This window comes from Gambusia affinis, linkage group LG05 (assembly GCF_019740435.1).
Source record: "Gambusia affinis linkage group LG05, SWU_Gaff_1.0, whole genome shotgun sequence".
NCBI lineage: Eukaryota > Metazoa > Chordata > Actinopteri > Cyprinodontiformes > Poeciliidae > Gambusia > Gambusia affinis.
This window is the reverse complement of record NC_057872.1, coordinates 4,003,175-4,018,109: the sequence shown is the minus strand read 5'-3', so window position 1 is coordinate 4,018,109 and position 14,935 is coordinate 4,003,175. Positions and strand designations below refer to the sequence as shown.

At 37.8% G+C, this 14,935-nt stretch overlaps 1 protein-coding gene across 5 annotated transcripts in view; it reads left to right on the top strand.

Moving 5' to 3' along the window:
• LOC122830714 (vacuolar protein sorting-associated protein 13B-like) overlaps positions 1-14,935 on the top strand; it is a 297,339-nt gene that overhangs the window by 114,893 nt on the left and 167,511 nt on the right. For all 5 annotated transcript variants that reach the window (XM_044116313.1, XM_044116310.1, XM_044116311.1 and 2 more), the window contains one exon: positions 13,788-14,022. In XM_044116313.1, the coding sequence (XP_043972248.1) occupies positions 13,788-14,022 (235 nt within the window). The remainder of the gene's footprint in view (positions 1-13,787; positions 14,023-14,935) is intronic.

The following is a 14,935-nucleotide window of genomic DNA, read 5'->3' as shown; positions in this document are numbered from 1 at the left end:
TTAAATCTCAACTAAAAACCCACTTGTTTAGAGTTGTATTTGAAACGTAATTAATTACAAATTTATTAACGGAATCTGACTTAATGTAGTGTTTTGATTGTTGATTCTATGTTGCATTGTGTTTTTGTGTTTGATTTGATGTAAAGCACTTTGAAATGCCTTGATGCTGAAATGTGCTATACAAATAAAATTTGATTAGATTTTTTGATTTTAGTTGAATCAGGCAAATTAAAGCATGGAAACCTCTTAAACATGTAGGACAGTGTGCCTTGAGGACCATGGTTGGAAAACACTGATTTAGAAAACGATTTCCTCTCTCGCTCTCACACAGATTAAATAAACAGCAGACATGTTTCAACTTTTAGTAGAAAATAGTTTCCTCTTGAAAAGCTTTCTACATCTGCATTGATTGTATTTTCAACTGGCGGAGCACCGATTTAACGGCCAGCTGATTTATCAGTGCCAATTTTCTTAATTTTGGGAGATCTGTGGATAAGCCGATCTTATCGACTGATCGTATCAACCTCGGCAAAGGTCTATGAATCAACCGCTTTCCTCTTCTGCTCTGCTGTGAGAAGTTTGGCTGGTAGATCAGCCCACCATCATGTCTTTTCGTTTGCAGTTAACAATAGTCACCCCACTGTAGCCAACTCAGCAACTTTCTTGCTATGTTTGACAACCTTTCAGACTAAAAAAAGTTGGTATCAGCCAAAATCGGAATCGGTAGGTCAGGCTTTTGAAGATCGGCAATTGGCCAAAAAAAAACCTCTCTGTTACTGATAACAGCTAACTGTTGAGTCTTTTCCATTGGACTCAACTGGTTAGCATCCTTACTAATCAGTTTTGTTTTTTGGATGTTACTGGATGTTTCGAGTGTGTGACTGGGTGATTGCGGTCATCGATCTCTCTGTGAATGTCTGTTAATGGATGTTAGTGTTTAAGTTTAGATTCCAACTATTGGTTGTTTTATTCTTTACTTATTGTACGTTCTCTGGTGTGTCCTGTTTTTATTTTTGTAAATCTTTACTTTCTTTTGGTCCTATGCTGCCCATTCAAAACATAGTTGTCTACCTGACACTACTGTCTCTGTTTTCATTCTGCTGTCCCTCATACTGCGTTCTCCCCATGAACACCCATGTTCTCCCGGGTCCTGAAAATAATTGCAGCTGAACAGAATGGTGATTTTAATTCAAGAATTTTGAAATAATTTCTTCTATTTAACACGTGAATGTGTTCAGCTTTGGCAAAGGAACACGTTGCTACCAAAACTGAAATGGGATATGCTGAAACAGAGAGACCGTTGCCATGGAAAAATGAGGTAACACTGCTCCCTGCAGCTGCCATGCATTAATGAGTAGGATATTTTTGAGTGAGAAAAAAACGAGGAAAAAAGCAGTGGGGTTGAAAAGGTACAGTGATGGAAAGGAGGGTGAGGGTAGGAAGCAAAGAAGAATGCAAGGAAGGAAAAATGGACAGGGGGAAGAAAGCAAGACCAAATGGAGAATGGTGTGCACTTCAGGTTTGGTGTGGCCCCACATTGGAGTTGCCAGATGGTTTCCATGAAAAGATCTGTCCCTCTGCTGGTGTGCCTTTTGGAGACACATTACTTCATCCTCCACCTTCTGCTTCATCTTTTCATTCCAACATCACTGTCTGTCAAGTTCCAAAGGATCTACAATTACATATCAAGTCATTTTCTAACACAAAATGTTTGTATTACATCTTTTAACAACTTTTCTGTTTTATCTGATTTGCATACATAATGAGGAACTGCTGTGCAAAATCCTGTCTGGGTAAAGACAAGCAGATCAACCCTGATAATCCAGATGAATCCAGTTGTTTCCCAAGAGATCTTTACTGGTACAAGAACCAGACTGAGATAAAAAAAAAAAAAAAAAAAAAAAAGAAACACCATTGCAACTTCAAAACTACAGGTTTTGTGGAGCTTTTTTATGGACTGTTGTTCCCTGGGCAAAGGAAAGATAAACTGTAACTAAACCAATGTTGCAGCCAATTGTTATTGACCATAACACTCAATTGACTTTCCAGTTGTATCAATACATAAACGTAAAACTTTGTAGATTGCCAATAAGATCTTGAGTTGAATCTGACTGGATCTGGGCATGTTGGGAAGATGTTTCTGGATCTGCTTGTCCTAAAAGCAGTCTCTTTAAGTCAGTCTCATTTTTTTAAGACTAATTAGTGCTAAAACAAAGAAAACCACGTTATACAGATGCAGATGGTAGTGGGTCTATTAATTCAGGTTTTGGTGTCTATAAGTTCTGTTAATCATCTCCTGTTGTTAATTTACTAGTGACTGCACTTCTGTTTTAAAAACACAAACATGAGACCCTCCCTGCAGACTCTGATGGAAAAATACTTCCAAGATTCTCTTTACTCTGAAATATGTTGAATCTCTGACACCCAGGAGCCCACGCCTGACTTTATTAGTGTCCTAAACCATCTGCAATTTTTAATATTGAGAAAGTCAGATATTGATTAGAATATTCAGATGTTATAAAATGGTTATTTTAATTGTCCTGTACTTTATGCTCTCTTCACCTAAAGCTGTGGATTTGGTGAAATTTTCAGTTCATTCATCCCTTGTGTCGGGACACAAAAGGAAGCCATGGGTTAAAAAGATCAGTTGGGGTTTAGATCAGCCCGGTTTGGCCTGTTTTATACAGTCACACTACATAAATCAGTAGTGGTGAAAATTCGCCAGAGTTAGCCTATAAACCTTTTTGCATCTGCAGTCCATCACATTTGATCCAATTTGGCCTGTAATACATACTGTGTAACATAATCGCAGCCACCTTTGCTCTCCTCCGTGAGCTCCAGACACAATTGTCTGGCCATACCACTACTGCAGATAAACCAGCCCAGAATTTATATATATATATATATATATATATATATATATATATATATATATATATATATATATATATATATATATATATATATATATATATATATATATATATATATATATATATACACACACACGTACGTATCGTGCCAAACATTAGTTCAGCTGGCTTTGCATGTGAAAGCTCAACTCTGCCTTGTCAGTTCCAGTCCGATTTATCCACCCTTTTCAATCTTGCTCTCAGTTAACGGTCTCCCTTTTTCAGCGAAGAGATTCCATCTTATAATGCTTTTTTTTTTTTGCCTCGTAGGTCTTCCAGTCATGACCACCCTCTCCAAGTGCATTCTCAGGCTTTGTTTGGTGTGGTCACCCCATTAGACCCCATCTGTATTGGCTCACCAAGCGAGGATGGTGGTGGTGGTGGTGGGGCGTGGGAGGGATTGTTTGGGATAGGCCGGTGGGAGTAGGTGAAGCAGGCCTGGCCAGCCGCACTCCTAAGGCCACTGTTGGATCAATAAACGCAGCGATCAAAGTTGCAATTAACCCACCGCGCTAACACAAACAGCCGGGCCAGCAGAAACAAACAAAGCCTTCATGTCACCTAAAGCGTTTATTTTTGCAGATTTCCACCTCGGCCAGGGAGACCTCCAGAGCTTGTCAGCTTCTGTAAGCAGTGTTAGAAAAGAGGAATGCAGGGCCACAGGGATGGCTGGCTGCCTGGCCGTGCTGCAGTGCCAGGCCACGAGCTTATTGCTTGCGGTGACGTGGTGGTTGAGATGGAGCTTATCTGTTGTCAAGACGCATCATGCTTAAAGGCTTTTTTCCCGTGGACATCGAGGTAGATGGCTAAATTATGAGGTCATAACCAGAACGTTGTGTACACGTGTTTGCCGTAAAACACACATCTGAACGGTGTCATCTTCAGATACACACATTAATCATGGTAATTTACAGGAATACATTGTTTACACTGCACCCCTCAATTCCAAATGCGCCTTTGGATGAAGCAGAAAACTCAGGAAGATACGGGGGAGGAAAAAAAGGGAGCATAAGGTCACCAGTGGGTGTGCTGAGTGTGGGGGCTGGTTTGCGGACCTTCCGTTCATCCGACCGTCTACTTCGGAAACACTATGTCCTGTCTGGTGCATGGACAGGAAGATTACATTTGGAGAGGTATCTGGTTTGTAAAACAAAGGGATGTGTTTTCCGTTTGCTGCCGATCCCTCTGCTGAGTTTTTTTGTGCTCAAGAGTTGCAAATGTTTTCACTGGGGATGCTGGGAGGGTGTTTCTAATTTCCGATCCTCTATCTCCTGGCGATTTCCTGTGTGTCATGACTTGGTCATTGCTCATTGTGGGGAGGGAGAGGCAGGGGGGAGGGGGAACGAGAGAAAATCTTTTACAAGTTGTGTAGACTATGTACAGAGAAGTGATCTTGACCTCCAGAGTTCATGAGCTGCTAAGGTCTGCACAGAGCTGGGGCATCCAAGTTTCTCTTCCCCACTGAGATGTGAAAACAATCAGCCTAACAGCGGATATATCCACACCGCCACAGAAAAAATGTCACACGTATGGTAAAGCTTAGGTCAAGTTAGATGATGACATTGTACATCTGTACTGCTAAAGCAATTTCTACTAAGCATAGAACAAAAAAGTGAAAAATTGATGACTGAGAAAAAAAAATCAGCTGTAAAAATTATGTAAAAAGTGTGCCTCTGCCACTTGTGAGGTATTTTCTAATAAGAGGGCATCATTTTGTGTTATGGTTTACATTTCACATCATCTTTCAGTCTGCATAGAGAAACAGGCTGGTTACTTGAATACTAAGTTTTTCTTCTTTTTTTAGTTGTTTTGGCTGTAGTGGCCTTAATTAAAGAGAAAATAGAAGGAAACGAGGTGAAGAGAGAAGGGGAAAGACATGTAAATGACCTCAGACCGGGAATCGAACCAGGACTATAACCTCTTCACATTGTGCACATGCTTTATACGCTGAACCACTCATTGTCTCCTCTATTGTGGATTTCTAGCTGGAACTTAAGGATTCTTACCTTTTTTCCATCAGTTAACACAACATATGCAATCTCTACCGGGTTATGCTGTCAAGAGTATTCTTCATTGTGAAAGCTGTTAACTGTGGAAAGATGACCTATAGTTAGCTATTTTCACATTGCTCTTTGATTTGATTAAAGTTAAATTAAAGGATGCACCAGAGGTGTAAAAAGCTTCCTGAAGAGAAACTATTTCTTTACAAACTTGTTTTTTTTTTAAAAATGTCCTGTCTTTTGGGATTTTAGGCCTACTATGTAGAGAATTTAATTGTCTACACATGCCAGAGCAGATTTGTAGCCAGTTTGTGGTTGTTTTGTGCTGGAGATTTTTTTTTTACCATGAAAATGAGCTGTCTGCCACATCACATATATTTGTACCCACATTGGGTACATTTTGTTGAACTGGCAAAGGAAAAGATTTACTTGAAGCTGACTTAAGCAGTTGTCGGGAAAGCTGAGAGTGTTTTCACACTGGGTAGGCTGGGTTTGACTGGGGACCAAAGTTGCAACATTTGTCACATTTTCAGCTGGTGCAGTTTACTTTCACATTGCACTGTCAGATGAATTAAACCCTCTGAACAACCTGTCCATCCGATTGCCTGTTATGGTTCTGCACAAAGAACTACTAAAGGATTAGACATAAAAATTTTTGAAGAAGTCACTGAGCAAAATGTGAAAAAAAAATGGACTGGTGTCACATTTTAGCGGCTTGTCTTTGGTGAAAAGACCATGAGCCATTTCTCCCAATAATGCTAGACACACTTTTGTTTTGGCTGTATTTACCTAAGGTGTCCTGAGCTATAGTTTGCTTCCTGCATTTAGAGCGGTCCCTGGTCTACTTGGCATTCACATATGCATTCGAACCACACCAGAGTTCACTTCAACCGAACCGAGACTTAGGTTTTTAGGCGGACTATAGTTTTTTTAGCCCACATCAGAGATTGTGCACTCACATCTCCCCAAACGGTCCATGCAAACTGGAGTTAAATTAAAGCGAACTAAGCAGGGCTGGTTTGAATGGACCCTTAATGTAGGACGGACCCTTAATGTAGGACGAAACCTTTGTCAGTCATGGAACATGCAGAAACTGATGCTAATGAGTACACTGAATGCTAATAATAAATCCTAAAGGTAGTTTAAAATTGTTTTGTGTAAACTTTTACACACACTGCTCACAATAGGATGGTAATATTAAAAATATTATAAACTTTGGTAATTATGGTACTTAAGGATACATTTTTAATAGATTTAGAGTCGTATTTGAAACGTAATCAGTTGCAAATTTATTGACGGAATCTGACTTGATGTCGTGTTTTGATTGTTGATTCTATGTTGCATTGTGTTTTTGTGTTTGATTTGATGTAAAGCACTTTGAAATGCCTTGCTGCTGAAATGTGCTATACAAATAAAGTTTGATTTGATTTGATTTTGATTTGACTAAAAATATTATTGGCAGGTCAGACTTTAAGAAAAATCACCACTAGCTTTATTTATATCCATTTTCACATGGTAGACCTGTATATTTTTCATATACTAAATCCAATGAGATCTGAAACATTAACTAAGATGTGTTTCCTACAATGAATAGCTGATAATGATCACATTTATAAGTTGACAAGTTATCTTCAGTCTGACTCGCTGCTCTGTCTGTTTGTTGAAAGGCCTAAGGGCCTCCTGTGGTTATATAGGCCACATAGTGTTTTAAAGCCTAAATGTGTTTGGCTCTCAGCCTTCTCTCTATTAGTACCTGCACGACATATACTCACAGGAACAGCCGCACAAAAGACACATGAATCCTATGTAGAAAAGTTGAAAGCAGGGGACGGGTTGTGATGGTATTAAAGTTCAACTACTTCAAACAGGGTTAACACTCAGGCCTGTATTCTGAACATTGTCTGACGGTCAAAGAGGAGATCAAGAACGAAAAATGCGCAGAACCTTTCTGAAAAAAAAAAAAGAGGAAAATACATATTTTGAACAGTCACGATCAGATTAGAGGTGACTGGGACGAAACTGACAAAAATCGTCATCTTACTGTATTTACAATTTATTCTCCACATGGATATTTTAAGCTTCAGGCTCTCAATGTTTCCAGAGTTTAGTTTGAGTTTCTTCTAGAGGATTGTATTTATTCCTAAAAGAACATGGTTTCCTGTTTCAGAATATAGTAGATCTAAAGATAAGCTGACCTTGTTCTTTTAACAGTCCTATGAGTAAGAACTTAGTACATAAGGCCACCTGATAACTAAACAGGCTATCAGTCAAAAAACTCAAAACTCTAAGCACTCTGGCTTTGGGGCATTTCCTAGCATCCTGTATGGTGGACCTCGTTAAATATTCTAGGCAGGGGCCCCCTGACAAAAAATTTGATTTTTTCTATTAGTTTTAGCTTACTGAAAAGCAATCCAGACTTCTCAAAAAATGCTATGTAGTTGCATTTTATTCAAGCTGCAGTATATAACTTTCATAAAAAAATATGTTTTCTCCATATTTGTCAAATCTGGCACCATGTCGTGACAGTTTGTTATGAGACAGATAATCTGTGAAAAGATCAATTTCCTCCCTGAACTAGACTGAACATTTACAACAGGCTATGCTAGCTGTAGCATAGCACAGAGGAAGGGGGAGGAGGATGAGCAGCCACATGAGATTGTGATTGACAGCATAGATTTTTCACAGATTATGTCTCATGACGTACTGTCGCAACATAATGATAGTTTTAATAAATATGTAAAAAAATATATTTTTCATGGTAACATTAAATTTTTACTGCTAAAAACAATCAAAACACAATATGATTAATTTTGTAATTGACAGGGTCCCAATTTATTTTTTTAAATTTCTATGAACAATAAATAAATAAATAAATAGTGGAGGGCCCCCTGTTGGTCAGGGGCCCTTAGAATTGTCATAACTTTTCTCCCCTGTATGGTGCCCCTGATTCTAGGTACATTCCTTTCTTAAAGAAGAGATTTTTAAAGCCTGCTCTAATCTAAAGTCTTGGACCTAAATACTTTTTTTGAGTTGCTTGTCAAGTGTGATAACTGGATACTGAATAAAACAAGATGAAGCAGCATTTAATTCCCATGATCCTCTGGAAGAAGCAGCTTGAAAACATGATTATTGGTTCTACTTTACTAAAACATTTCTCTTTACAGAATATTATGCCCAGAAAATTTGACTTATGACATTTTGTTTCCTAAGGGATGCAAAGCACTTTTGATTACCTTGTATATGAATGACTCTCTAAATAAACTTGCCTTGCCTTTAAAATCTGTAGAAACCAACATAGTTGTAATAAAAGTGTGTCATTGCTGGAAAATGATCACAAATAGGCTTGTTGTACAGAATTAAGTTTTCTTTCCTGGAGTCAAATCTGCTACAGGTGCCATGAATAGGATTCAGGTGTATTAGCTTGTGGCCAAGAGGGTTTACATTTTACTCTCTTGTTTTCTTCAACTCTAGTTTTCCATAATGGGCTCTCTTTTTAATGAAATGACTTTGGATTGTTTTTAGGAGGATATTTGATCTGGATCTGTGCGTGTGTTCAGTTTTTGTATGAATATAATTTGAGCATGCGAGCAGACATGATGTATGTGTGTGTATAGTCTTGTTAATGAGTATGCGTGTCATTTGAGCATGTTGTTACAGTTAAAATAAAGCATGTGCAGCCTCGCGAGGGGTTGGTTACTTCAGTCATTTTTTAAAATGATTTTTTTTTTATTTTCTGTCAAAACAGAAAGACGGTCATTTTTTCCACAAGTGTATTAGTAAAATATGGTGCTAGATACACCCTGCTCCTGAATATAAACTCGAAACATGGCCACATTGTCAATCAATGTATTGTGGTTTTTTTCTTCCTCAATGGATTCGGTCATTAAACTTGGAAACTGAGGTACATGTCCCAGCTGACATTTAAGTCCATTTGTTATGTTTAAAGACTTTGTTTCACTTCAACAGGACATGATGTCATTGGATAAAAAGAATGACAAATCATGTTTCTTTGACTCGTCTTTTCCCCCTCCTAAATTGTAGAATTACAAAGATACCCTTTGAGCACACCTGCTAATCTGGACTTAAAGCCATCTAAAGAGTTGAACCCAAACCTATATCGGGATGTGTTTCAGTCGTGGTTAGTACCATCTACCATCTTTTAACAAAAGTTGAAAATGTCCTGCTTTTTGAAACATAAACTACATTTATACTTCCAAACAGCTGCAGTACTCTGTTCGGTATTAATATTGTTGTGCCTGAGCCACGTCCAACTCTCTGTCAGTTTGTGCTGCTGTTTTTATTCCACATTGCCCCGAACACATCAGAGGTTAAACTTATGTAATATATTTTCCTTACTACAATTATAGCTTGGGCTTTCAGATGTTTTTTGGTGCCCATTTCTATTTTTAAATTCATTTTAAATTTTTTCCTTTTGCTGTATTGGAAAAAGTCTATTTCTACTAAGTCTACTATTACAGAAAATACATTTCTATTGTCCCGATATGGGTAAAATTTATCAACACAGTTAAATGCCACAGATTCCGACTGACTTTCCGATATATCAAACTGGATCAAATGTGTCTTCAGTAGTAACAAACATAAATCTTTGTGAATGTAGGATGTCTATCATTATTGGGAGGCAAAAACTTTTAGACTACTTTCTTTCATTACTGCATTTGTTAATTACAGAGCTATTAAACACAGTCGGAACTGTCAAGGTTGGTTATTGTTTGCAAGATACCAACGTTTTTAAAAAGTTACACTTTCAAAACTGCCAAAGTTTTTCTCTGACAACTCATTACCAGGAATTTAAAGATTAGGAACACACTCCTGAGGTTTTCTGGAGTTTTCTCCAGCAATAATCAGCAACAAGTGAGGGTGGGGAACGCCGACATGCTCCTCCAAGTCAAACCAAAGTCTATTTCTATAGCACATGTAGAAACAACAATAATTTACCAAAGCTGAGAATTCACCAGTGGCACAAACAGGTAAATAAAGTAGAATAAAACATTAAAATACAACAGAATGAAACAAGACAAGGTGTAGAAACAATAATAGGATTCTATCAATATTGAGGCAATTTTAGACTACCATTGCATTAAACAGGCTATTACAAAGCTTGAATAAAAAGCATTAATATACAACAGAAGTTACAAGACAACTCGGTAATACAATAATTACCAATACTTGATACAAAAAATGAGGGTGTAGATCATAGTGCTTCTTGTCAAAAGTGCAGATGTAGCCAAAGGGTTTCAACCAACATGCTGTTAAATAGATTAACACTTTAGTAGACTTTTTAATGAGAAGTCTTAAAAGCTCAGGTGGTCTGTCAGTCAGATTAAAGCTACCGTTGAAGATCAAGGTTTCACAATAAGCAGGCTTACTTGACAACAGAACCTCTGTATAAACATCAAATTTTCAGCTATAGTGCAGGTTGTTCCTCTGGCTCACCTCTATATTTGGGAGTGGCAAACAGCTCAGACCAATATGATGGCGCCATACCATTAACACTCTTTAAAACAAGCGATAAAATCCTGATACTTGATACTGAAATGAAAAGACAGCCAGGGCGCACTTTGTTCAGCCAGCAGCCACTAAATAGACGATTTATCAACACCAACATGCATAGCGTTACAATAGTACAAGATGTAATAAAAGCTTGAACCACTTGCTTTTATTGCACCTGTTAATTTCAGTAGACTTTTCTTTAATGAGAAGTCTTTAAAAGCTCAGGTGGTCTGTCAGTCAGATTAAAGCTACCGTTGAAGATCACCCAAGGTTTCACAATAAGCAGGCTTACTTGACAACAGAACCTCTGTATAAACATCAAATTTTCAGCTATAGTATTGCAATTGCATGGGGTTCTTTTTCTAGGAAAAAAGTCTTCTCTTCTGTTATTCAATGTTATTTACCAAACTCCTAAAATAGGTCAGCTTTTGCTCTCTATTGTTCACCTGCTTACACTTTTCCTTGTCTGTCCTCATTCCATCTTCTCCCTTCTGTCCTCATTTTGCCTCATTTTGCTCTGGTCGCAAGATGTGTACAGTTGGAGACTATGTCTCCTCCACATCAGTGAGATCAGTGAGTGGCTGAAGAGGGCAGAGATATGGAAGAAATGACAAATCTAACATTTGTGAAGGAAAAGAGAAGCTGTCATTTATTTTGGCAGTGGTCAAAACAAATATGTAAGTGGACCGTTTCTGAACTTTGACTGTTTTTCTTTTTTTTTCCTGGATCTGTCAGCACTGTTCTGCTGACGGAACTGGTGCGCCCCTTTCTTGCCAGTCATTCAAATGTAATTTTCAAGCTTTATTTAATCTATAACATAGTGGCGGATAAGTATTGTGAAAGCTTCATGGTTCTAGAAGTTTATAGTGAGACAGTAACACAGTAACTCAAGGACTTAATAAAAAAAATTAAAATGTGGGTCTTTTTTGCTCTTAATGGTATGTTAAACTTGAGGAAGCAACATCGCTAATCGTAAATGCCTTTTTGATTTCTGTGTCTCAAATGTTTACATACGAGTCTATTTGGTTATGTAACTTAAAATAGCTTGCTGAAGTATTTGTATCTTATGAACCTTTTCATATTTTGTCAATACAAACACAAACAAACCAGACGGGTCAGAGGTGAAGCTGTGGAGAAGGTTTAAATCATGGTTGGGTCATAAACAATATTTCAAGTCTTCGGCTTCTATTCTTCAATGCAAAACTAATTTGAAAATTTGACAAAACATTACAAGTCTGGAGCTGCAGAGATCCAATGCTCAGGTTGGAGAATCGGTTGGCAGAGCAAATGTTAGTTTAATCTTCATGTAACAAATGCAAGAAGAAAGGCATTGTCGCCAGAAATCCATAAGAACTCGGTTGATACAACGGGACACTATAAATGAAAAGTGTTCTGCTCAGATGACAATGTCATTTGTTTCCTGTTAACCTTCTAAAGCCCATTAAGGCATTTAATTTTTTTTATTTTTTTTTATGCATCTACACACACTAAGCAGATGTCACTTAGCCTCCAATGTATTTGTGCTTGTTATTCAGTAAATGTTACATTATTACTGTTAAACTGTTTTTTATCAAATATGTATTTTCAAAACATTTACTAACAATGCTCAAGAAATAATGTCATTTTAGCAGTGTTGTGTAGTATTAGTTTCTTTCAATCCAAGTACAGCCTGGCTTCATTTTCCCTTTGTCAAGATGTTTTGCATACACTTTCGAACACAACAGATTCTAGGAATATAAATAGGGTTCTGCAGATCCTGCATAAGCAATAGACAGTGCAGAATAAGTTTATGTGAACCAGCAGGAGGTAAAACCATCAAGTAGCAAATGAAGCTTAACTTTTTGGAAGGACTGTTTGAGCCGAGCATTTACTGAGCAGTTTCTGGAAAAGAGCCGTTCCAACCAACAGGATTTAAGAGGTTTCTGGCAATGATAAGGTATCGGTGTGAATAAAGCTCGCCGTAAACATGACCTGAGTACTTAAATGAGACACTAAGATATAGAACTACTGAGTTAGAGAACCCCTTTTTTAAAAAAAAAAAACAAAGAAAAAAAAAACACAGTCAGAAAACAATGAAAGTTTTTTTTTTGTCATTATCAAATCATTTTGACTCACGAAGGTTGAAATGAAATACAGGATGTGCTGAAAAAAAAAGTACATCTGTGTTTTTCCATGAAAACTCGGTCAGGACGTATTTTTGTGGGTAGAGATTTTTTTAGGCTTGATTCTCATATATGTGACATGTGGTTACAGATTTATTCAACCATCATGTATACTGTGGAAGCAAAATCATTTAGGAAACTTTAATATGTTATTTACTGCTGGTTTATGTGGTATATTCGCTGCTCTCTGAAATGAACAATGTGCAACTTCAAATGTATGAGCGTGGGATTACTTGTCTACGTTAAATCAGTTTCTCTTTTTCCCTGCGCCCTCTTCTCTGGTTCTGTCCAACTCTAATAATAAAAGCATTAGCGCCTGTAATCTTCTGTCCGTATGTATTATCATGTCAGTCCTCTGCTCTGTATGTTGGGACTGAAACTCACAAGCCCTCTGAGGATGTTTAAACATTTTTTGTTCGTTTCTTTCAGTCTGTTGATGCTTTGCTCATTGAACAGAGGTTCAGTAACAAATTACTTGAAATATTTACAATTTGCATCATGTTATTAAAGATATGGGAGGTTTTTAATACTCTTTAAGGAAATAAAATTGGATGCACAACATGCATTTGTACCTGAAACTGTCGTTCATATGATTTGGTATTTAATTCAGTGGTACACCACTATGATAGAGAATGACAAACCTCTTCTCATTCTCAACAAAGGCAGATTAGTGGCTACTGACTACTGAACCAAATCTCTGAACCAAACAGCTTTATTTTGATGAACAAAAAACACGTTGACCATAGGGCAGCTAGAATTTGTCTCTGCTCCTTCAAATAAAATTTGAGGTCTGGATTTGACTGCCAAAGTCTCTAAAGTTCTATATGGTGTTTAGTTTCTTTGAAGGAAATTTCAAATTGGCTTCAAGAGGGCTTTAAAACTCTCCAAATATTTCTTTAGCTAAGGTCAAGTAAAATTTTTCCCTCAGGGGGCAAAGAAACAAATAAATATGCACAGTCTTAAACTGTGTGAACTAAGTTCCGTTCATTAAAAGCATCACTCAAATACTCACACATTGCCAAATCTGTGATTCAAGGGTCCTGATCCCTTGCACACAATGTTTCTTCTTTTCAGTGCTCTGGAAGTCCCTTAATGATGCCATCTGACTACTAAAACAGTTCAGTAATGTTCTTTAGAAAGGTCCAACGCTGCTGATTTCGGAGCCATGACCTAATGTGGGTTTCTTCTTGTCCCTTTTCCAGCTGGATCTCCAGTCATGCTGTGTGTTCCTGCCTAATGACAGCCTCCCTTCTCCCAGCACCATCATCTGTGGAGACATACCTGGTACCGTCCGCAGCTGGTACCACAACCAGGCCTCTATGCCCGGAACTCTGGTCGTCTGCCTGCCCCAAATAAACGTCCTCAGTGCTGGGCACAAGTACATGGAGCCCCTGCAGGAGCTCCCCTTCGTGGTCTCAAAGCCCATTTTAGAGGAAGGTAGGTTCTGATCTAATCACATCTAAAGCTGGATGGATGTTAGAGGAAAAAAAAAAAACAAACATTCCCAGGCACAACGTGAGATCCATTGGTGACCCGGTGTCAAGAAGATTAATTTGAAAGGTTAAATGAGAAACAATGATGGGTGAGAGGTACACACTGTGTGCGTTAAAAATGGAATCATAAAAACTATGCTTCAATTGGTGGGGAAAATGTCAAGAATTATTTTTATTGATAATTACATTGAATAATAACTTAATAGTTGTAGGCTGTATAACGTGAATTCATCATCATTATGGCTTTTTCAACACTGAGGAGACCTTTGACCTTCTACCACTCACTTACTGTGACAAAAGACAAACAAACTTAAGGAGAGTGCCTTTGAGAGACAGATCTCACACATGTGGTGTGGACACCTGGGAGGGTTGACAGAAGCAACACTTAACACAGTTGAGCTGAGTTTCTTTCTCTCTTTAGCAGAGGAAGAAAAGAGAAGGGCCTTCTTTTCTCCTCAACCTTTCAGTGACATCAGCTTTGGCCTTAAATGTCAGGATAAGGAAAAGACAGCAAAATGGCGACATTAGTTGCCTCGTCTGGTTCACTGCAAAAATCACTTGCTTATCTAGTCATCTCTGTGAAATCCTCCCTTTTGGACCATTGAATATATGGAAGAGTAAAAATTAAAAATATAGATTTAGGACATTATCTAATTACTGTTTCTCAACTTATAGAACTACACAGGCTCTTCGCACAAAAGCAACAGCTTTTTTTTCTAGATGTTTGTTAAAAGTTAAAAAGAACTTGGTGACACACCTTTTCTTAATACTAATAAATTGATGTTTACTGAGCACATATATCTCTTTTGTAGGTATGTTTTCTGTTGATTACAGCATTCAGAGTGATCCTGTCTCTG